We start from the raw sequence: 25,075 nt of genomic DNA on the forward strand, positions 1-25,075 counted from the left end.
CGTTAAAATAGTGGACTAAACGAATATTTTTAAGCTGTAAATATTAGCAACTATTGGTCTAAATACTACCAGGACGTGTTTGCAAGTGCTAACCTGTTTCAAAATCCATCATGGAGCTCTGACTGCAAGCTACAGTGTGGACTTGACTGAGGCCAATGCAATTTGACACTGGGCTAAGAGTCTTATCTGAATGCAAATGAAACTTGAAAGGTCACTCAGTGGAGTGTGGACCTCCATTAAGGCGGAAAGAATGTGGCCTGCATGTCAACATAAACGGCAAAACCTCCCATTGTTACATAAAAATCTTTGTCTTGTTGAGGCTTATTAAATGTGCAAACAGTGTTTTGTTGTGATACTAACAAACACACAAGTCAGCTCTTTTACAGAAGAGGTAGTGTAAATATTGGGATTTAAAAATATATATATATATTCCCTATCATCTCATAAAATGATAACACTCTAAAGGTACTGCAAATGGCGACTGCGCTGACCTTCATAGTGACGCCTGTGTCCCCCTTGACCAGAGCCCAGTCATAGCGACTGATCTCGTGGTCGTCTACGCTGTCGCGGCCGTCCAGAACAGCCCAGTCGGTGGGCAGCTGGATCATCACATCCTGTCCGGCGTCGCAGCGGGGGGGCTCGTCTACCTCTGGAAAAAAAAAAAACGAAAATAAAACATGTGTCACCTAAGGTTATGAATGTCATATTTGGCCTTTAATGATTTATTTTGTGCTGCACAGGAGCCAGTAGTGTGATAGAAAATGGCGTACACTGTTTGGCTGAAACCAGCAGAGGCGCTATCGAGTCATTCCAACTAGTTCTCAACATTAAGAAGAAAATATAGACGACAGTGGAACCTCAATTTACCAACCCCTCTGTTTGCTAACTATTCGATTTACAAATTATTAAATCGCGCAAAGTATGCCTCTGTGTAGGAACGCTTCATTCATTCATTTTGTGTCCCGCTGGCAGCCATTTTGTGCCTGCTGGTATTGAAGAGATTGACAAAGCAGGCCTTTTACTACAGCAAGTTTTTAAATGTGATGAGAATGGACTTTTCTGGAAAAAGATGCCAAAGCGGACTTGTATCACATCTACCTCTTGTTCAAAGCGCACACACACACATGGTTCCTCCCTCCCACCCCTTTCCTTCTCCCCCTCTCTCTGCTCTTTTCTCTCTCTCCTCTCGTCAGTGTGCTCTTTCTTTTGAAAGTGGATTTTCCTTCTTTTTTTTTAAATGTTTAGTTTAGGATCGTAGCATTATGGTTGTTAAAGATAAGTACTTTTGTGACTTCTGACCGTTTGTGAGGGCACCGAAGGGACTTCTGTATGTGTGTGCGCGGCTTGGCCAAGCAGCGCACACAGATTACAGTTTAGCTTGCCGTTGTTGTTGTTTTTGGCTTATTAGATGGATACTGTAGTTGATTCATCACCCCGTTGTTATGTTTGTTTGATATTATTCATATTTACATTGTTGCTTATGGAGACATTTGCTTGACTATACAAACTTTACGATTTACAAACCCTGTTCAAGAACCTATTAAGTTTGTAGATGGAGGTTCCACACTGTATATGGAAGACTTTCCAGCCACCAAAGACAAACAATAAAACTTTGCAAATATGTGGCAGTAATTACAATTATAAATATACACTTGGCTGTCACTAAAATGTGTGAGAAGAAACTATTTAAACTTTTTATTCTTAAAAACACTTTGTTATTATTGCTACTTAACACGTATTGCTACCATTCTGTTCTGGTTCCCACAACAAACCCTATTAATGTTGCTTCCAGCATGTAAACAGGAGTTCAAAACATTCCGAGCGTGTTTTTTTTACCTGCCAATAAAAAAACATATCCTCTATGATGTACATAATTTTTTCCTATAGTCATTTGAAACTACAACCAGTAATGATAAATATAGTGTAAGGCACCATTCACTTAAAATACATCATTCATGGTTGCCATTATATAACTGCATGCAAGAGTAAACATACCAGGGAAAGACAACTGGTTTTGCAAGTAAGTAAACAAATGAATGTGTTGGGATGGAATATAATGTGATATTAATGTACAATCAATAGGGATGTGAATCTTACAACAACTCACAATTCAATTCCGATTTTTTTGGGTGACAATTACATTCAGAATCGATTTTTGATTCATACCGATTCTCACAACAAAATAGTACCTCAACTTTAGAGTGTTTTGAGATGAGCGCTGTCTCTCGGCTAAATGTTATGCTTTGAGTTGGACGCAAACATTTGAGCTACAAGCATCCTCGCTATTAGTTGGCGTAGTAAATGACACAGTGAACCCCGTAAGATCCGACTAAAACCGGGGTGTCAAACTCATTTTAGATCGGGGGCCACATGGAGAAAAATCTACTCCCAAGTGGGCTGGACTGGTAAAATCACGGCACGATAACTTAAAAATAAATACAACTTCAGATTGTTTTCTTTGTTTAAAAAAAAAGAACAAGCACATTCTGAAATTGTACAAATCATAATGTTGTTGTTTTTGTTTTTGTTTTTTTTACAATTACCTATTGTGGTTAATAGTATATATGTATACAGCTCTGGTAATGGGTACATTCGCACCCACCTGCACAAATGTACTTCAAAATGTAACAATCAAAATAAAAATGACTTTTTTTTTGTTTACTAGGGCATGCATATATAATATGCATTAGTTTGACCATTTAAAATCAACTATAATAAAAAGGAGACGCTTGGAAATAGCATAAACATGCCCCAAAAACTTGGAAAAACGCAAATCATAGCGTTGCTTTTTGGTGTAATCATCATGAGCGTTCTGTTCAGGTATATTTCTTTTATATCTTGATAAATCATCATATTTATGTATTACTTAATTTAAATAGGCATTGATCAATCTTTAAGCTGTGTGTATTTGATTTCAGTTCACTTTTGACATCTTATTTTACAACCTTGTGTTGCGCTCATGATGGCGTAACCAAACTAGATTATTTTGAATATTTATTCCCTTTTTTACATTTAGTATATTTAAATATACTGTGTTTTATGCTTTTTTCTTTTTGGAACATGTACTATACATATAATACAATAAAGTCCCATATAAAATTATGTTTCTAGCAATACTTTAATTTTGCCTTTGAAAGTAACACTCCAATGTCCATTAGTGGAGCTGTACACATATACTTTGTGGGTTTTTTTCTGAATTAATTGTGTGATAATGTTCATCAGTCAACTCATTGGTGTTAACTTTCAATCCATCAAAATAAAAAAAATATCAAAATCAAATTACAGTATGTAACTTATGTAGTTTGATAATTTTCCTCGACTGATGTACTAACATCATGTGGTTTATTTTGTACATATGTAGCATCATCTACAAAGATACAAATAATTGCTATTGCGACATCCAGTGGACACATTTAGAACAGCTGTTTCGTTCATTCAAACATTTCCGATTAATTTTTATACTTAGCAAACTCATCCCGCGGGCCGGATAAAACCTGTTCGCGGGCCTGATCCGGCCCTCGGGCCGTACGTTTGACACCCCTGGAACAAAAACATCCGATCTAACTAGCTAGCATTAGCTTGTACCTAAAGACGGACTTAACTTTGTTTTACAACTATGGGAAGGAAGAAAGTAAATGTGAAGTATTAGGATTCTCCCAATTTTGGAGGGCAGAGTCATCCCAGATCATTTTATTCTAAGGCTGTTTAAAATGAAAAGGGGTGACTAGAACTAAAGTTGAACATTTTTTTACTACAAAACATGAGTAAGTGCAAACAACAGAGATACCAGGCCTGGAGATAGCGCAAGCAATCAGGTCAAAACAGTCTCTCTCTAAAGATGGCTACCTTCGTCACCCGGCCTTTAGTATGACGTAAAACTGAAAGTGAAACTTAATTTAACTTGTGTGCACATTTTTCTCCGTCGCTCTCCCCACAGACCGGTACTCCCTGACATCGACAATGTTATATGTGTGTGAGTGTGTAGATAAAAACACAGGATGTATTTATTGTGTTTATCTCCTTGTAGCAGAATGAAGGCCACATTTAAAAGGCATTCTTGTTGTGCCAAAAAGGAGGGAATGTATTCCTCTAACCCAGGGGTGGGCAAACTATGGCCCGCAGCCCCGCCAAATATTAAAACAGAATTGAGCAACGTTCTGTTTTGAGAATTGCCACAACAAAACGGATACTAGACTTCGACGCACTGGCAACAGATGGTGATCAACAACTTAAAGAGCATATAAGTTTGAAACTTTGAATACCATTATATGTTCCTTTGATGCTATATGATATTGTTAAAAGTAGATAATTTATGATTAAAATAGCCCACCTTTGATAAGCCTACTCTTAGTTCCAACTAGGGCTGAAACGACGCGTCGACGTAGTCGACGTCATCGGTTACGTAAATACGTCGAGGACGTTTTTGTTCGTCGACGCGTCGCATATTTACGTCACACTACCGTCATGGCGGAGCGCAAAGCAGACGATGCGAGCGGTGCGAGCGAGGGGAAAAAAGCACGCCAAAAGTCGTCAAAAGTGTGGGAGTATTTCAATAAACGGCCTAAGAAGAAACGCTACTTTTACTCCGCTACTTTTATCTACATTCAGCTCGCTACTCGCTACTAATTTTTATCGATCTGTTAATGCACGCTTTGTTTGTTTTGGTCTGTCAGACAGACCTTCAAAGTGCCTGCCTTACTGGTGACGTTTCACTTCGTTCCACCAATCAGATGCAGTCACTGGTGACGTTGGACCAATCAAACAGAGCCAGGGGTCACATGACCTGACTGGCTCCGAGCTAACTTCGGGTGTTACCATTTAGTGGTCAATTGTACGGAATATGTACTGTACTGTGCAATCTACTAATAAAAGTTCCAATCAATCAATCAAAAGTGTGAAACAAAAAATACCCTTTTTTTTATTTCAACCGTAAAGACTGACTGCACAGTTCCTGTCTTCACAATAAAAGTCCCGCTCCATCGCGCCTGCGCTTTCAAAATAAGAGTCTCCGAAAGCCAGCGCAAACAAGCTAGCAAGCTACGGAGTTTGCCGCCAATGTATTTCTTGTAAAGGGTATAAAAACGAATATGGAAGGTGGACAAATAAGATGCCAAATAACAACCACTTTCATGTGGTATTAGACAGAAAGGAGGAACTTTTTTTCTCCTCCATTTGAAAACGTGGACGTTACCAGCACTGCTTCCTGATTACAATCAATGCAAGTCATCAGAATCAGGTAATACACCAACTTATATTCTTGTCTTCATGAAAGAAAGGAATCTATATGTTAAACATGCATGTATAATTATTAAAACACCTTTAACATGTAAACAAAAACGGCAAAATAAATAAATATAAATTATATACTGTATATATCAATGTATGTATATATATATATATATATATATATATATATATATGTGTGTGTGTGTGTGTGTGTGTGTGTGTATATATATACACACATATATATATATATACACACATATATATATATATATATATATATATATATATATATATATATATATATATATATATATATATGATATGTGTGTGTATGTTACTCAGTACTTGAGTAGTTTTTTCACAACATACTTTTTTACTTTTACTCAAGTAAATATTTGGGTGACTACTCCTTACTTTTACTTGAGTAATAAATCTCTAAAGTAACAATACTCTTACTTGAGTACAATTTCTGGCTACTCTACCCACCTCTGCTAATAATGTTGTTGTATGCACACTGTGTCGAGCGGAAATGGCCTATCATAGCAGCACAACGGCAGCGTTCTTGCCATCACCATCAACTAGTCAATCGTCCGCGTGAGTATACGTTGTCATCATTACACAAAAACATGAATGTGTCATTTGTATCTGCGTTGTAAATTCATAAACTAAAGCACCGTTTCGCTCTGAGAGGAGCGTTTGGCGTGCCTGTTCAGTGTTTACAAAGACGCGCTCCTCTTTAACGCTAACGTTAATTAGTTGTGCAAATACCTTTTACAACATTAACAATTACGTATACTATGTACAAACGAACAATTAACTTTCACTTTAATCATACTATCATTGTTGTGTTATTAAGCAAAATAAGCAAAAGTTTGACTTTTGTTGAAATGTTTACACTGTTGTTACAGAATATTTCGTTTTGCACTTTTTTGTATTGGATGTTTATCTTTATTTTTGCACATTTTAGCAAATAAGCAATACTTTTACTTTTGTTGAAATGTTTACACTGTTGTTACAGAATATTTCCGTTTTGCACTTTTTTGAATTGGATGTTTATCTTTATTTTTGCACATTTTAAAGCAAAATAAGCAATACTTTTACTTTTGAAATGCTTATACTATTGCAGAATATTAAGATTTGCACTGGATGTTTACTTTTATATTTGCACATTAAAAGCAAATAAGCTACTTTTAATTTTGTTAAATGTTTACATTGTTACAGAATATTTTGTCATGTTGTTGTCAATGTTGACTGAGTGGCCATACTTTTTTTTTTTGTAAATAAAAGCCATGCCTTTTGAAAAAACTGGCCTACATTTATTTTTTCATCTTCATTTTAAATTAAAAAAAAATAATCGGTAAAAGGAAAAATAATCTGTAGATTAATCGAAAAAAATAATCTATAGATTAACCGATTAATCGAAAAAAATAATCTATAGATTAATCGATAGAAAAATAATCGTTAGCTGCAGCCTTAGTTCCAACAGATGTGATATGCTTTGAAATGCATCATGTGCTCGCTCGACCCGTCTGTCCAATTTCAAAAGCCAATGTGGCCCCTTTGCCAAAAAGTTTGCCCGGCCCCTGCTCTAACCGAAGCACAGGTTTGATATACATTGAAATAAATAAATAAAAGCAGTTTGAGCGTATCACTGCTAGTCTGCACCATCGCCAGCCAAAAATGTTAAAACAATATCTAAGTAGTGGACATTTATCCATGAAAATATGAAAAATCTGCTCATGGTGTATTTGACAGAGAAGCAGCTGGAAGGAGATATAGAAGTACACTCTATGGCAGTGGTTCTTAACCTGGGTTCGATCGAACCCTAGGGGTTCGGTGAGTCTGTCTCAGGGGTTCGGCGAAGGTCAAGACACACCCGACTCATCGTGTAAATAAAAACTTCTCCCTATCGCCGTGTTATGGATACCCCCAAACAATGTTCCCTTTAATTTTCCATCTGATTTGCAGGTGTGTAAATGTTAGAATAATTATGTATAAGTTATCACACAACTCTTATGCTTAAAGGCCGTTGCTATAGTTATCATCAATTGTGCTGAAGTTGTACTTTTCTATCCGTGCAAAGGCACAACTTGTAACCGTGCTGTGCGAGTTGTCTTGCGTCAGCAGTTTGTTTCCAGAGTCTGCCTGCTGACAGCCAAGGACGGACATCGAGTACCTCAACGCAGATAAAACAGAGACAGGGCGAAATCACGAGTGTCAGCACATTTCCATCCTGAATAATCACGTATTGTGTCTACTGGGGCTGCTTGCATTACCCCTCCCTTCAGAAGTAGCCTCAGTGATGTTAACTAGGGACCTCCCGAATAAATAGAGGAGCACATGGGACTGTACCTTAGAGCGTAGGGGGGAACTGTAACTGAGTGTACAGCCCAATACGTCTCTCTTCATGAGTAAAATTCAACTCTGTCTCGGCTTGATTCCTTCTTCTTGTCTTGTGTAATAGATAGTTCGGTGTTTGAACCTGACAGTAATTTGATGTAAGTTCATGCACTGTGTTGGTTTTGTTCTTGAAACAAGGTGATGTTCATGCATGGTTCATTTTGTGCACCAGGAAAAAAAACATAACTTTGTCTTGAATTTAAAAAATATATATATAATAATATTTTTTCACTAAAGAAGGGTTCGGTGAATGCGCATTTGAAAGTGGTGGGGTTCGGTATCTCCAAAAAGGTTAAGAACCGCTGCTCTATGGTGTATATTATTATTACATTACTTCATAAATAGAGATGTCCGATAATATCGGCCTGTCGATATTATCGGCCGATAAGTGCGTTAAAATGTAATATCGGAAATGATCGGTATCGTTTTTTTTATTATCGGTATCGTTTTTTTATTTTTTATTTTTTTATTAAATCAACATGAAAAACACAAGATACACTTACAATTAGTGCACCAACCCAAAAAACCTTCCTCCCCCATTTACACTCATTCACACAAAAGGGTTGTTTCTTTCTGTTATTAATATTTCTGGTTCCTACATTATATGTCAATATAGATCAATACAGTCTGCAAGGGATACAGTCCGTAAGCACACATGATTGTGCGTGCTGCTGGTCCACTAATAGGGGCGGCATGGCGTAGTGGGTAGAGCAACCGTGCCAGAAACCTGAGGGTTGCAGGTTCGCTCCCCGCCTCTTACCATCCAAAAACCGCTGCCGTTGTGTCCTTGGGCGGGACACTTCACCCTTTGCCCCCGGTGCCACTCACACCGGTGAATTGAATGATGAATGATAGGTGGTGGTCGGAGGGGCCGTTGGCGCAAATTGCAGCCACGCTTCCGTCAGTCTACCCCAGGGCAGCTGTGGCTATGAAAGTAGCTTACCACCACCAGGTGTGAATGATGGGTTCTACATGTAAAGCGACTTTGGGTACTTAGAAAAGCGCTATACAAATCCCAGTTATTATTATTATTATTAATAGTACTAACCTTTAACAGCTAATTTTACTAATTTTCATTAATTACTAGATTCAATGTAACTGTTTTTATATTGTTTTACTTTCTTTTTTATTCAAGAAAATGTTTTTAATTTATTTATCTTATTTTATTTTATTATTATTTTTTTTAAAGTACCTTATCTTATCCATTGCATTCGGTCTCCCCTAGAGGGGGGGGGGGGGGGGGGGGGTTTACCCACATATGCGGTCCTCTCCAAGGTTTCTCATAGTCATTCACATCGACGTCCCACTGGGGTGAGTTTTTCCTTGCCCTTATGTGGGCTCTGTACCGAGGATGTCGTTGTGGCTTGTGCAGCCCTTTGAGACACTTGTGATTTAGGGCTATATAAATAAACATTGATTGATTGATTGATTGATCTTCACCATACCTGGTTGAAATTAGGCATAATAATGTGTTAATTCCACGACTGTATATATCGGTTGATATCGGTATCGGTAATTAAAGAGTTGGACAATATCGGAATATCGGATATCGGCAAAAACCCATTATCGGACATACCTATTTATAAAACTACTGTCTTTCTTTTTAAAAGACCTGTAACATGTTAAAATTGTGCTGCTTTGTCTTGGGGAGAGGGCCCGGGGGGAATTTCAATGGGCAACACTAATTTGAGATACAAGTGTTTTGAGTTAAGAGTTATGTCACATAACCACTTAAGCTTGAAAGTTGAGGTACTCCTGTATAGTATTTGGTATAAAAGGGATAATAAAACCAGGATACAAAAGCTCCTCTTGGCTGTTGATGCATGCTGACGGAGCGATGGCTGCCCACTGCTCCTCAAAAGAGGATGGGTCAAATGTCGACCAGAGGAGATGCAGAGGAATTTGCGGAGCTAGCGTTGCGCGTCGAGGTAGACGAGCTTCACGGAGCCCTGGCTGGATGAGGATGTAACGGACACTTCGGTCCTTCCTAGACGGATTCTCGCTCATCCGCGCGGACTGGACATTGGCCGAGAGCTAGTGGGCAGCCTAGGACGGAGAAAGCTCTGTTGGTTGCTTCCCCCAAACAATACAGATGATGGTGTGCGCCAGAGGCCACCGCAGTGTATGTGTTGGAATTATATTTTTGCGGTTTATTTATGCATAATAATTGCAATTTTTTTAAATTTTTTGTTGTGCCTTACTTTTGCAGCTGTATATCGAAATGGCTTCTTCGATGTTTCCTCTTGTTTTCATGTGTTTTTTAACCTTATTTTGTGTGGATGTTTTGTATTTGCACTGCAACCATATAATTTCCCCATTGTGGAATGAATAAAGTACTGTATATCCTATTTTATTCTAAATTTCACTGTACACATGTTGTACATGTGACAATAAAAGAGAAAAATTACGATTTGAATGTGTATTGATTTTTTTTTCCGGCACCCTTAATCAAAGCCAAAGACATTTACAGGGTTAAAAATAGTCACTACAATAATGTTAAAATTGCCATGATTGTTCTTTTTAATTGTGTTGATTTGTTTGTATTATTTATTTGAATGTATATTTTTCAATAATCATTATCATTATTATTTTTAAATGTTTAAATATTTTAGTACTGATATTCCGGGTGGTGGGGCCCCTCAGTACATCACTGACTTGCTATGCCCCTACTCTCCAGGGCACAGCCTCCGGTCTTCAGGCCAGGGTCTTCTAAAGATCCCCAAAAACTAGTTTTAAAACCCGTGGAGACCTGGCATTCCAGGCTACAGCTCCCAGAATCTGGAACAATTTGCACCAGTCCCTCCCTGATCTTGACTGTGTTGACACTTTTAAGCAACATTTGAAGACTTATCTTTTTAGTAAAGCTTTTAGTTAATGCACCTTTTAACTATCAATTTTAATCCATGTTGTATATTGTTTTTATGATGTTGCCCCTGTTTTAATTGAATTGTTGTTTTACTTCACTTACACTATATTGTCAAAAATATTTGGCCACCTGCCTTGACTCACATATGAACTTGAAGTGCCCTACCATTCCTAACCCATAGGGTTCAATATTATGTCGGTCCACCTTTTGCAGCTATTACATCTTCAACTCTTCTGGGAAGGCTGTCCACAAGGTTGCGGAGTGTGTTTAAATGAATTTTCGACCATTCTTCTAAAAGCGCATTAATGAGGTCACACACTGATGTTGGCCGTGAAGGCCTGGCTCTCAGTCTCCGTTCTAATTCCTCCCAAAGGTGTTCTATCGGGTTCAGGTCAAGACTCTGTGCAGACCAGTCAAGTTCATCCACACCAGACTCTCTCATCCATTTCTTTATAGACCTTGCTGTCATGTTGGAAGAAGAAACTGTTCCCACAAGGTTGGGAGCATGGAATTGTCCAAAATGGTTTGGTATCCTGGAGCATTCAAAGTTCCTTTCACTGGAACTAAGGGGCCAAGCGCAACTCCTGAAAAACAACCCAACACCATAATTCCTCCTCCACCAAATTTCACACTCGGCACAATGCAGTCTGAAATGCACCGTTCTCCTGGTAACCTCCAAGCCCAGACTCGTCCATCAGATTGCCAGATGGAAAAGCGTGATTGATCACTCCAGAGAACGCGTCTCCACTGCTCTAGAGTCCAGTGGCGACGTGCTTTACACCACTGCATCCCACGCTTTGCATTGGACTTGGTGATGTATGGCTTAGATGCAGCTGCTCGGCTATGGAAACCCATTCCACGAAGCACTCTGCGTACTGTACATGGGCTAATTGGAAGGTCACATGAAGTTTGGAGCTCTGTAGCAACTGACTGTGCAGAAAGTCTTTGCACTATGCGCTTCAGCATCCGCTGACCCCTCTCTGTCAGTTTACGTGGCCTACCATTTGGTGGCTGAGTTGCTGTTGTTCCCAAACGCTTCCATTTTCTTATACTAAAGCAGAGAGTTGACTTTGGAACATTTAGGAGCGAGGATATTTCACAACTGGATTTGTTGCACAGGTGGCATCCTATGACAGTTCCCCGCTGGAAATCACTGAGCTCCTGAGAGCGGCCCATTCTTTCACAAATGTTTGTAGAAACAGTCTCCATGCCTAAGTGCTTGATTTTATTAACTTATTGGACATGGAGACTGTTTCTACAAACATTTGTGAAAGAATGGGCAGCTCTCAGGAGCTCAGTGATTTCCAGCGTGGAACTGTCATAGGATGCCACCTGTGCTCAGTGGCCTCGTGGTTAGAGTGTCCGCCCTGAGATTGGTAGGTCGTGAGTTCAATCCCCGGCCGAGTCATACCAAAGACTATAAAAATGGGACCCATTACCTCCCTGCTTGGCACTCAGCATGAAGGGTTGGAATTGGGGGTTAAATCGCCAAAAATTATTCCCGGGCACGGCCACCGCTGCTGCTCACTGCTCCCCTCACCTCCCAGGGGGTGAGGGTGATGGGTCAAATGCAGAGGATAATCTCACCACACCTAGTGTGTGTGACAATCATTGGTACTTTAACTTTACTTTGTACACTTGTGGCCGGGGCCAAGTGATTAAGACACCTGATTCTGAGCATTTGGATGGGTGGCCAAATACTGTTGGCAATATAGTTCTATGATTTTATCTGTGGAAAGCACTTTATTAATAAAATGTGCTTACTTACTAAATATATATTTTGTATCTGTTCATTCATGTTGATTTTTTTTATTTATATTGTTTTATTATTATTTTTAAACAGTTGTATTAATTTTAAACATCCATCCAGCCATTTTCTACCGCTTGTCACAATATACTTTTTTTATTATTACTTTTTTTTTTAAATAGTTAAGACTATAAACATATTTTTAAACAATTGTATTATTATTTTTAAACAATTTACTTATTTAAAAAAAAATATTTTTACTTTTATTTTTTAATAGTTAAGACTTTAATTTTTTTTTAAACAATAAGAGTCCTACCTTGTGTATCATCCAGCTCCCCAGTCTTCCGCTCCAAGCCCCCGGGGGAATCCGTCACGAGTTGCCCCAGCGTGGCGTTCGCCGGGCGGCTGTGGGAGGTGAAGCCCGGCTGCGGTGCAAAGGAGCAGACATTTTGGCTCCTGTAGGTACAATTGAACAGGTAGCAGTTGAGGCTCTCCCCGGGCTGCCTCGGCTCCTCCTGGACCACCGCCACGGTGCAGTGAGGCTGGGAGCAGCAGGCGTGAACACAGTCCCGCCAGGTGTACACTCGGTCCGGCGCCATCAGGAAGGTGGCGCCCTGCTCAATGGAGGCCTTGGCTCGGATGATGCTCTCCCGGGCCGAGGCGAAGTCGCTCACACACGAGTCGGCCACCTCGCTCGGCCTGTACGTTTGGTCCTGCTGGAGCTGCTTGCGGAACTCCTCCAGGAGCTCCTCCACTCCGGATATTTTCGACTTTAAGTCCGATATGGCGGACGTTCGCGTGTGGCCGGGCGGAAGGAAGCAAAGAAGAAGCAGCAGAGACAGCGGCGAGCGGTGATGCTGCCCGGCCGCCATCTTGTTTGCTCACTAAACACTCCTTGATTGTCCCAATGGTGATGATGATGCTGTGAGGCACATCAGGATGATCCCCAGCCAATTTAGGACAAAAACACAAAACTACACGCAGTTGTGTTTAAATCCTAATTTAAAAAGGAGGGAGGTGGTTATCCTGTGACGATGCTAAAAATCTGCTGTTGTCATGGTGAGGATGGAGGAGACGACTGACGTCACTCCGTTAGAGGGAGGACACAATATTAGGTACACTCACTGATCGTCATCACCGTGAATACACTTGAAGAATTAACATTATATGGTTCCAATTCAGAATGAAAAATACAGTATCTAAAAAACCCATCGCCTGCATTAACAAAGCAATCCTGCTTTCTTACGGACAAAATATAACATAAAAACTATCACATTTTTGTTATTAAAATAAGAAAAAATTATAACATTTGATTTATGTTTGTTAGTTTTCCCTTATTAATAAAGTAGTAAATTAGTATTATTCTATATATTATGATTTGTGGCCTAAAATAAAAAAAAGTTTTGTGTACAGGAGGAGGAGACGGCACAGACAGGAGGGACGTCATTTTAGCTCTATTTATTATTAGGGATGTCCGATAATGACTTTTTGCCGATATCCGATATAACGATATTGTCCAACTCTTTCAACCGATACCGATATCAACCGATACCGATATATACAGTCGTGGAATTGACACATTATTATGCCTAATTTGGACAACCAGGTATGGTGAAGATAAGGTCCTTTTTTACAAAATCAATAAAATAAAATAAGATAAATAAATTAAAAACATTTTCTTGAATAAAAAAAAAAAGTAAAACAATATAAAAACAGTTACATAGAAACTAATAATGAAAATGAGTAAAATTAACTGTTTTTTTTTTGTCCTGTCCAGCTTCTCAGGCAAATCATATAGTTGATGTCGATGCCCATATCGGCTGTTCAGATTTACTTTACAAAAGAGAAGTGTAGGATACTTCTCTTGTTGCCTTATTTGTATTTGACTTTATTAAATGTATTTATATTATCATTTGGTGCAGCCGGGCCGGAGCAGGAGGGGATAGAAAGAGAGAGAAAAAAAAGACAGAGGGGGAAATTGTGGGGACAAGAGGGGGATTAGACAGAGAGACAAAAACAACAACAGCAAACACAACAACAACAACAGCAACAACAATAGAGCAACATCAACAAATACGACATGTACAAATATGATGGTAAAAGTGATAGCAAATAAGCAGTTAGCGAAAATAAAAAATAATACAGAAATGACAATGAGCATTATTACACTACAAATGGAGCAATACAAATACCAATAGAAATAGCGCTATTGACAATGAACAATACCAATACTTTACCTTTATTATCAACAATACAGTTGTTCAAATGCAATAATACATATATGTAATGATAACTCGAGATACGAAAGAATGCAGAAAAATGGAGGGGAAGAACAAGAAGCAACCTACCTTAACCTTGTAGATTGTTATAGTAACAATAGGTTAAGCTTTGTCAGTGTGCCATGTGTTATACCCAGTTTACCCTAGGGCAACAACATTAACATATGTTTGATGAAACGTGATTAGTAAAATTAACTGTTAAAGGTTAGTACTATTAGTGGACCAGCAGCACGCGCAATCATGTGTGCTTACGGACTGTATCCCTTGCAGACTGAATTGATATATATTGATATATAATGTAGGAACCAGAATATTAATAACAGAAAGAAACAACCCTTTTGTGTGAATGAGTGTAAATGAGTGTAAATGGGGGAGGGATGTTTTTTGGGTTGGTGCACCAATTGTAAGTGTATCTTGTGTTTTTTATGTTGATTTAATAAAAAAAAACAACCAAAAAACCGATACCGATAATAAAAAAAACGATACCAATATTTTCCGATATTACATTTTAAAGCATTTATCGGCCGATAATATCGGCAGGCCGATATTATCGGACATCTTTATTTATTATAATGAATATATACACAATTGAATGGAGTGTGTAAATAATACAAAATGTGTGTGGTGTGACTATGTGCGGGAATTAACTGTAGTGTGTTACCCGTAGTGTTGAGCGAGAGGCGCGGAAGTCCAATAGGGGCGAGGCAGGCTCGTAGGTCTGGGAGCACAGGCAGGAAGTCGGGGCCGATAGCGAGGCGTCAAATGTCCGTGTCCAGGCTCGAGATCCAAATGGGGCAGCCAGAGAACCAGAGGGGAACACAGGGAGTTGAGACACACAGCTCGTCACGCGGGAATGAAGGTTTGCTGCCAGAAACAACAAGGGGACACGAGACCAATCAACACAGAGAGGAAGAAACGTACAGAGAGAATGCATAGAGCTTGATTCGTCGGCTTACTGTACTGGAACAGATGACCACTTTCTGGCCCCGGGAGAGCAGGTTGTGCTGGCTTATGAAGACAAGTCTCATCATCAGCTTTAGGTGTGTTGATTGCTGCTGTGCACCGGCGCAGCTCCTGCCGGAGTGGCGCGCGCAGGTGCGCTCTTGTAGGTGCGCTCTTGTAGGTGCGCACAGATGAATGCGCATTGGAATGCGCCTGGACCGTGACAGTAGTTGCGGTAAATGTATATATTATCGTCATTATAATAAAATAATAATAATAAGCACTTGTTATGAACAAAGTGAAAAAATACAAATTTATTTAAATGCATTTTTATTTAAATAAATAAATATTATTATATCATTATTAAAACAAATATTATTACTAATAATTAAAATCCAAAAACAATTAAAAAAAAGGACATTTCAATTTATAATCTACATTTTTGGGAAGAATGTTTGGTCATGTTTATGTTGTTTTTTTCCTAACTACTAAATGAGTAAATTAGCATTATCCCATATATTATGATGATGTGTCACATTAAAACATCTAAAAACCAAATTTAAAAAATGTTTTAAAACATTTCAAGAAGTTGCAGTATAGCCTACGTGTACATTAGTTATTATTGTCATTATCGATAACAATGCAAAACTATTTTGTTGAGAACAAAATGAAGAATCACATACATTATGTTTTAAATTCAATTTTTTAAAATATATATAATAATATTATACAACAATTTAAAAAAAATGACAATACTAATACAATCAAAAAGGAAATGCAATTTTCTTGAATGAAACATTTTTGGAGGAATGTTCAGACATGTTTGCGTTGTTTTTTTCCCTAATTACTAAAGTAGTAAATTAGTATTATCCTATATATAATCATTTGTGACATTGGACAACCTAAAAATAAAAACAAGTTTAAAAACATAAGTCTCTTGGAGAAAAATAATAGAGTATTTATATTCATTAGCTATTATTGTCATGATTCTTTGTAATAATGCGCAACCCTTATGAACATGCAATCCAACTATATTTAGTATATTAGTACTTTATATTATTTCTTTAAATATATTATAATAATAAAATCCAAAAATTATACAAAAAGGAAATTTAAACAAAACCTTTTTGTTAGAATCTTTAGTCATGTTTATGTAGATTTTTCCTTGAATATGAGTACCTACTACAATATACTGTCTAGTACACGAATGGAAGTGTAGTACTCTTATTTCTACATTTTCACTCTTTCATAATCAAAACTTTTATTTTAACAATATAACATACAGTGCACATTTTTGAATCATCTTAAATATGAAACAACATGGACACGCAGCTTCTTGATTTTTCCTGTTTTTTTCTGACAGTGTGGTTTAAAATAAACTCTTGTAAGTATAAAAATGTTTAAATGTTCCTTCCAACAAACAGCAGGTTAAATCATACTAATAAAAGTGAAAAACAATCAGTGTAAACATGATGAAAACAATGTGAAGTAGTAAATTAGTATTATCCTATGATATGACCTTAGAAACTTCAACGATAGCACACAAGCATAGACGTCCAGTCCACATGGAAAATTTGCAACAAGTATAATAATATTAAGTACATGTACGCAACGCAGTTCATATAATTTGAAGATAATACACAATATTTACACGTTTGTGAAATGTGAAAAAGGAAATTTAAATTAGTTGCAGTAATGTTAAAAAACAAAACAAAAGGGCATGCATTGACATCCTTCGGATTCTCATAGCAATTCAATAATAAATAAAAAAAACAGGATGTCAATAAATTTATGAATGAAAATGAAATATTTTCATGTAGTAATTTTGTATCTCAGGCTACAAACAGTCAGTCTTTAGATATTGTAAACGTTTCAGCACGTTAAGACAGGAACAATTGTTCTGTGCGACATTTCACGGGTTAACGAAGAAAGCTACCGGTAAAAGTCATTGATGGCGATAAGGCGCGTCGACGCTATAGTGGCACTTGACAAAGGGACATTTTCAAAAACCATCACCCCACACGACCAAGGGGAAAAAAAGGTTAGCGTGGCTGGAAAGCGGTCGCCGTGCTGCAAACACAGGTTGTTCTAATAAATACTGAGGTATTATTGAGGAGAATACTGAGGTGTCCTGGCTTCTCAAGAGAGGGGGTCCCCACTTAAGGCCTCAGGTGGGCTTGTGTCGGTGATCTGTGATGGCCTTCCAAAGTTTGCACAAGATTCCGCCTCTGCATGAGACACAAACACAATGAGGAACACTGTGAGATAAAGGAATTGATACACCTCCACTATATTGCCAAAAGTATTTGGCCACCCATCCAAATGGTCAGAATCAGGTGTCCGAATCACTTGGCCCGGCCACAGGTGTATAAAATCAAGCACTGAGGCATGGAGACTGTTTCCACGAATATTTGTGAAAAAATGGGCAGCACTCAGGAGCTCTGATGGATGAGTCTGGGTTTGGAGGTTGCCAGGAGAACGGTACATTTCGGACTGCATTGTGCCGAGTGTGATATTTGGTGGGGGAGGAAATATGGTGTGGGGTTGTTTTTCAGAATTTGGGCTTGGCCCCTTAGTTCCAGTGAAAGGAACTTTGAATGCTCCAGGATATCAAAACATTTTGGAGAATTTCATAAAGAGTCTGGTGTGGATGAACTTGACTGGCCTGCACAGAGTCCTGACCTGAACCCGATAGAACACCTTTGGGATGAATTAGAACGAAGACTGAGAGCCAGGCCTTCTCGACCAACATCAGTGTGTGACCTCACCAATGCGCTTTTGGAAGAATGATCGAAATTTCCTATAAACACACTCCGCAACCTTGTGGACAGCCTTCCCAGAAGAGTTGAAGCTGTAATAGCTTTAAAAAAGTGGACCGACATCATATTGAACCCTATGGGTTAGGAATGGGATGGCACTTCAAGTTCATATGTGAGTCAAGGCAGGTGGCCAAATACTTTTGGCCATATAGCGAATTTCAACACCAATAACTGTATCGCATTGGAGAAGTTTAGATTTTGTTTGAATGATGTATAGGCTTTGAAACCCAATTAACTAATTGGTCAAATCCAATTAAGAGCGCTTCCTTTCTTCTTCTAGACTTGTGGCAAATGGAGTCAGAGGTGGAATTTTTAGCCATGGGCCATCAGTGAAGTACCCAGTTTGAAATAATTTTAGGACGAAATAGGCCCTGATAAGTGAGTGCAATTGGTGAACATGTGTGGGCCACTTCCTGAAGGGGGCACTAGTTCGGTGAAGGGGTGTCGTGACTTTCCAACCCAACAGATTTAGGTGCTTTTCCTTTAAGTTTTGAGGCAAATCGATCTTTAGCTGGAGAGTAACTTGTAGTGTGCTTCAATTGATGGACTATTGCGACAAGTGACCTCACTGTGACACACCCTGATGATGATTGGAGATGTGCCCACCCAACCCAAAAGATGTGGGTTCAAATCCAGGTTCAGGGTGATAGTCCTTCAAGTTATGCGGCAAATGGTGTCAGAAGTGGGATGTTTAACTTTAGCTGTGGAGTAATTTTGTGGTGCGCTTAGTTTAAAGGACTACTCCGACAAGTGACCTCACTGTGACACACCCTGATGATGACTGGAAATGTGCCCACCCAACCCAATAGTAGTGGGTTCAAATCCAGGTTCAGGGTGCTAGTCCTTCGAGTTATGTGGCAAATAGTGTCAGAAGTGGGATCTTTAGCTGTGGTGTAATTTGTGGTGTGCTTAGTTTGAGGGACTGCTGCGACAAGGGACTCATTGTGACATATCCTAATGATGACGGTTCTGCACAACCCAACTGATGTAGGAAATGGTGTCAGAAGTGAGATCTTTAGCTTTAGTAATGTGTGGTGTGCTTAGTTTGAAGGAATCCTGTGGCGAATGACCCCACTGTGACACACATGGATGATGACTGGAGATGTGCCCACCCAACCCAAAAGATGTGGGTTCAAATCCAGGTTCAGGGTGATCGTCCTTCAAGTTATGCGGCAAATGGTGTCAGAAGTGGGATGTTGTACTTTAGCTGTGGAGTAATTTTGTGGTGCGCTTAATTTAAAGGACTACTCCGACAAGTGACGTCACTGTGACACACCCTGATGATGACCGGAGATGTGACTGCACAACCCAAAAGATGTGGGTTCAAATCCAGGTTCAGGGTGCTAGTCCTTCGAGTTATGTGGCAAATAGTGTCAGAAGTGGGATCTTTAGCTGTGGTGTAATTTGTGGTGTGCTTAGTTTGAGGGACTGCTGCGAGAAGGGACTCATTGTGACATATCCTAATGATGACGGTTCTGCACAACCCAACTGATGTAGGAAATGGTGTCAGAAGTGAGATCTTTAGCTTTAGTAATGTGTGGTGTGCTTAGTTTGAAGGAATCCTGTGGCGAATGACCCCACTGTGACACACATGGATGATGACTGGAGATGTGCCCACCCAACCTAAAAGATGTGGGTTCAAATCCAGGTTCAGGGTGATCGTCCTTCAAGTTATGCGGCAAATGGTGTCAGAAGTGGGATGTTGTACTTTAGCTGTGGAGTAATTTTGTGGTGCGCTTAGTTTAAAGGACTACTCCGACAAGTGACCTCACTGTGACACACCCTGATGATGACCGGAGATGTGACTGCACAACCCAAAAGATGTGGGTTCAAATCCAGGTTCAGGGTGCTAGTCCTTCGAGTTATGTGGCAAATAGTGTCAGAAGTGGGATCTTTAGCTGTGGTGTAATTTGTGGTGTGCTTAGTTTGAGGGACTGCTGCAACAAGGGACTCATTCTGACATATCCTAATGATGACGGTTCTGCACAACCCAACTGAAGCAGGAAATGGTGTCAGAAGTGGGATCTTTAGCTTTAGTAATGAGTGGTGTGCTTAGTTTGAAGGAATCCTGTGGCGAATGACCCCACTGTGACACACATGGATGATGACTGGGGATGTGCCCACCCAACCCAAAAGATGTGGGTTCAAATCCAGGTTCAGGGTGATAGCCCTCCAAGTTATGCGGCAAATGGTGTCAGAAGTGGGATGTTTAACTTTAGCTGTGGAGTAATTTTGTGGTGCGCTTAGTTTAAAGGACTACTCCGACAAGTGACTTCACTGTGACACACCCTGATGATGACTGGAAATGTGCCCACCCAACCCAATAGATGTGGGTTCAAATCCAGGTTCAGGGTGCTAGTCCTTCGAGTTATGTGGCAAATAGTGTCAGAAGTGGGATCTTTAGCTGTGGTGTAATTTGTGGTGTGCTTAGTTTGAGGGACTGCTGCGACAAGGGACTCATTGTGACATATCCTAATGATGACGGTTCTGCACAACCCAACTGAAGCAGGAAATGGTGTCAAAAGTGGGATCTTTAGCTTTAGTAATGTGTGGTGTGCCTAGTTTGAAGGAATCCTGTGGCGAATGACCCCACTGTGACACACATGGATGATGACTGGAGATGTGCCCACCCAACCCAAAAGATGTGGGTTCAAATCCAGGTTCAGGGTGATCGTCCTTCAAGTTATGCGGCAAATGGTGTCAGAAGTGGGATGTTGTTCTTTAGCTGTGGAGTAATTTTGTGGTGCGCTTAGTTTAAAGGACTACTCCGACAAGTGACCTCACTGTGACACACCCTGATGCTGACTGGAAATGTGCCCACCCAACCCAATAGATGTGGGTTCAAATCCAGGTTCAGGGTGCTAGTCCTTCGAGTTATGTGGCAAATAGTGTCAGAAGTGGGATCTTTAGCTGTGGTGTAATTTGTGGTGTGCTTAGTTTGAGGGACTGCTGCGACAAGGGACTCATTGTGACATATCCTAATGATGACGGTTCTGCACAACCCAACTGAAGTAGGAAATGGTGTCAGAAGTGGGATCTTTAGCTTTAGTAATGTGTGGTGTGCTTAGTTTGAAGGAATCCTGTGGCGAATGACCCCACTGTGACACACATAGATGATGACTGGAGATGTGCCCACCCAACCCAAAAGATGTGGGTTCAAATCCAGGTTCAGGGTGATCGTCCTTCAAGTTATGCGGCAAATGGTGTCAGAAGTGGGATGTTGTACTTTAGCTGTGGAGTAATTTTGTGGTGCGCTTAGTTTAAAGGACTACTCCGACAAGTGACCTCACTGTGACACACCCTGATGATGACTGGAGATGTACCCACCCAACCCAAAAGATGTGGGTTCAAATCCAGGTTCAGGGTGATAGTCCTTCAAGTTATGCGGCAAATGGTGTCAGAAGTGGGATGTTTAACTTTAGCTGTGGAGTAATTTTGTGGTGCGCTTAGTTTAAAGGACTACTCCGACAAGTGACCTCACTGTGACACACCCTGATGATGACTGGAAATGTGCCCACCCAACCCAATAGTAGTGGGTTCAAATCCAGGTTCAGGGTGCTAGTCCTTCGAGTTATGTGGCAAATAGTGTCAGAAGTGGGATCTTTAGCTGTTTTTTTTTTTTTTTTTTTTTTTTTTTTCCTCCCAAGATGGCGGCGCGCACAGACGCAGCGGCTTACGGCTCTCCATTTCAGTGCTCTTTCTTCCTTCTTTTCTTAATGTTTTTTTTCCTTTTGTGCACCACCTGTACTGCAAACACCCGGTACACCCGCCAGTCACTCTTGGATATCGGTAACTCGCACCAGATATCTGTTTCGAGCGACTTTCACCACGAGCACAACATCCCAGATGACATAGCGAGAGCACAGGGCTCTCCGTGGTTTGTTGTCGGGTCTGGGAGACGGCGTAGACGGAGGAGGGAGAGGAAGCAGAAGCGTGGCCGCAGGTTCGGCGTCTTGCTCAGGCTTAGGAAACAACCCCACAAGCCACCTCTACCGAGCCTGTTCCTCTCTAATGCCAGATCCCTTGTACAGAAGATGGACGACCTGGAGTTACAACTTGCTGGAAACCGCTATGTTCGGGACTGTTGTGCTATGATTATCACCGAAACCTGGCTTCACCCGGAAATACCCGATGCTAGCATGCAGCTAGCCGGACGCACTCTGCTCCGCCGGGACAGAACTAAGGACTCCGGTAAGAGCAGAGGAGGGGGGCTCTGTATCTACGTGCATGAGAACTGGTGCAACAACGGGACAATCACTGAACAGCACTGTTGCCCGGACGTGGAGTACATGTCTGTTAGATGTCGGCCTTTTTTTCTCCCGAGAGAGCTGTCTGTTGTTATCATCACGGCTGTGTATATTCCACCGGACGCCAAAGTAAACACAGCGCTCTCTCTTCTGCTGAACACCGTCAACGAACAGCAGCGGGCCCACCCCGACGGTGTTCATATCATAGCAGGGGATTTTAATAAGGCCAATCTGAAGACTGTACTCCCTAAGTTCTACCAGCACGTGAAGTGTTCTACAAGGGGCAAGAACACCCTGGACCACGTGTATACCAACATAAAGCACGCGTACAGAGCTACACCCCTCCCCCAGCTTGGACAGTCAGACCATCTTTCCCTCCTGCTCTCTCCTACCTACACCCCCATCAGACGCCAGGCCAGGCCTATCACAAAGACTGTTATGACCTGGCCTGACGATGCACTCCCCAAACTTCAGGACTGCTTCCAACACACAGACTGGGACCTCTTCCAACAACAGGAGCTGGAGACAGCCACAGGAACGGTGCTGGACTACATAAAGTTCTGCATCGGAAATGTGACTGTGGAAAAAACCATCCGGGTTTACCCCAACAAGAAACCCTGGATGACCAGCCAGGTCCGCACACTCTTCAGGGCCCGCGACGCAGCCTTCAGGTCAGGGGACAGGGCACTGTACAGTGTTGCTAGAGCCGACCTGAAGAGAGGGATTAAAAAAGCAAAGGCGGACCACAGGAGGTGCATAGAGTCCCATCTGTCCAGCAAAAACTCACGGGAGGTGTGGCGGGGCATTCATGACATCACGAACTTCAGAGGCTGCAATATGACAATTGCGGATCAGAGTGCGACACTGGCAGAGGAGCTTAACTGTTTCTTTGCCCGTTTCGAAACCCCCCAGCGACACTCATCTGCTCCAGCCCTGCCCCCGCCCCCACCGGGCTCCGGCGCCACTCCACTCACTGTACAGGAGCACAGTGTCAGACGAGTGCTCCTGGCTGTGAACCCCAGGAAGGCTAGCGGACCAGACGGAGTACCTGGAAAGGTGCTCAGGACGTGCGCCCACCAGCTCGCTCCCCCCCTCACCAGGATCTTCAACCTCTCCCTGGCTCAGGCAGTCATCCCATCCTGCCTGAAGTCATCTACAATAATCCCGGTGCCGAAGAAGTCTCCCATCACCAGCCTGAATGATTACCGACCAGTGGCCCTCACTCCGGTAATCATGAAGTGCTTCGAGCGACTTGTTCTCCAGCACATCAAGGACCATATCCCTCCAGACTTCGACCCCCACCAGTTCGCATACCGGGCGAACAGGTCCACAGAGGACGCCATCGCTGTTGCTCTCCACTCTGCTCTGAACCACCTGGAGCAGCAGCAGAGCTACGTCCGGATGCTCTCTGTGGACTATAGCTCTGCCTTCAATACAATAATCCCGGACAGACTCTGCAATAAACTGGACACTCTTGGCCTCCCCCCTCTCACAAACGCCTGGATAAGGGACTTCCTAACGGACCGACCCCAGAATGTGAGACTTGGCCCGCACCTCTCATCCTCCCGCACGCTGAGCATCGGCTCCCCACAGGGCTGTGTGCTGAGCCCCCTCCTCTACTGCCTTTACACCCATGACTGCAGTCCGGCCCACAGTGACAACCTTACCGTCAAGTTCGCCGACGATACCACAGTGGTCGGGCTCATCTCCAAGGGTGACGAGGCTGCCTACAGAGAGGAGGTCCTGAAGCTGACGGCCTGGTCTTCGGAGAACAACCTCGCTCTCAACACCAGCAAGACCAGAGAGATCATCGTCGACTTCAGGAGGAGCAGCACCGACCCTGCCCCCCTCTACATCAACGGCGAGCGTGTAGAGAGGGTCCACACCTTCAGGTACCTTGGAGTCCACATCTCTAATGACTTCTCCTGGACAGTCAACACCACATCAATCATCAAGAAGGCTCAGCAGCGGCTACACTTCCTTAGAGTCCTCGGGAAGTACAACCTGAAGCCTGACCTGCTGCTGACCTTCAACCGCTCGTCCATCGAGAGCCTGCTGACCTACTGTATTACGGTATGGTACGGCAGCTGCACTGCAGCAGACAGGGAGAGGCTGCAAAGAGTGGTCAAGACGGCTCAGAAGATCATCGGCCGCCCTCTCCCCTCTCTGACGGACATCTACACCTCCCGCTGCCTCAACAGAGCCAGTGCCATCATCAAGGACAGCACCCACCCTGGCTCTGACCTGTTCCACCTGCTGCCCTCTGGGAAGCGCTACAGGTGCATTAAAACCAAAACAAACAGGCTAAAGAACAGCTTCTTCCCCAGGGCCATAACCATCCTGAACGGACTGCCCCATTGTCCCTCATAACTGCCTTCTCTTCGGTGCAATAACCCATTCCACCAACCACCCTGTTTTTGTTTTGTTTTTTCATGTATATATTCATTTCACACCATATTCATTGCACTTCTACATTTTTTATATTTCTATATATTTGCACATTGTTTTTCTAGCATGCACACATCGCACTGTATGGAATGGCCTCAATC

General features: G+C 41.5%; 2 protein-coding genes across 2 annotated transcripts in view; both read right to left on the minus strand.

Moving 5' to 3' along the window:
- The window catches only part of lrp11 (low density lipoprotein receptor-related protein 11), a 32,301-nt gene extending 18,739 nt beyond the window's left edge, over positions 1-13,562 (minus strand). Inside the window, exons 1-2 of the mRNA XM_061987194.2 lie at positions 12,556-13,562; positions 492-649 (exon numbers count right to left, since the gene is read on the minus strand). Of these exons, the coding sequence (XP_061843178.2) occupies positions 492-649; positions 12,556-13,111 (714 nt within the window). The 5' untranslated portion in view covers positions 13,112-13,562. The remainder of the gene's footprint in view (positions 1-491; positions 650-12,555) is intronic.
- Positions 13,563-16,372: 2,810 nt separating this feature from the next.
- map3k5 (mitogen-activated protein kinase kinase kinase 5) overlaps positions 16,373-25,075 on the minus strand; it is a 198,083-nt gene continuing 189,380 nt past the window's right edge. Inside the window, exon 30 of the mRNA XM_061987193.2 lies at positions 16,373-17,688. Within this exon, the coding sequence (XP_061843177.2) occupies positions 17,628-17,688 (61 nt within the window). The 3' untranslated portion in view covers positions 16,373-17,627. The remainder of the gene's footprint in view (positions 17,689-25,075) is intronic.

This window comes from Nerophis lumbriciformis, linkage group LG26 (assembly GCF_033978685.3).
Source record: "Nerophis lumbriciformis linkage group LG26, RoL_Nlum_v2.1, whole genome shotgun sequence".
NCBI lineage: Eukaryota > Metazoa > Chordata > Actinopteri > Syngnathiformes > Syngnathidae > Nerophis > Nerophis lumbriciformis.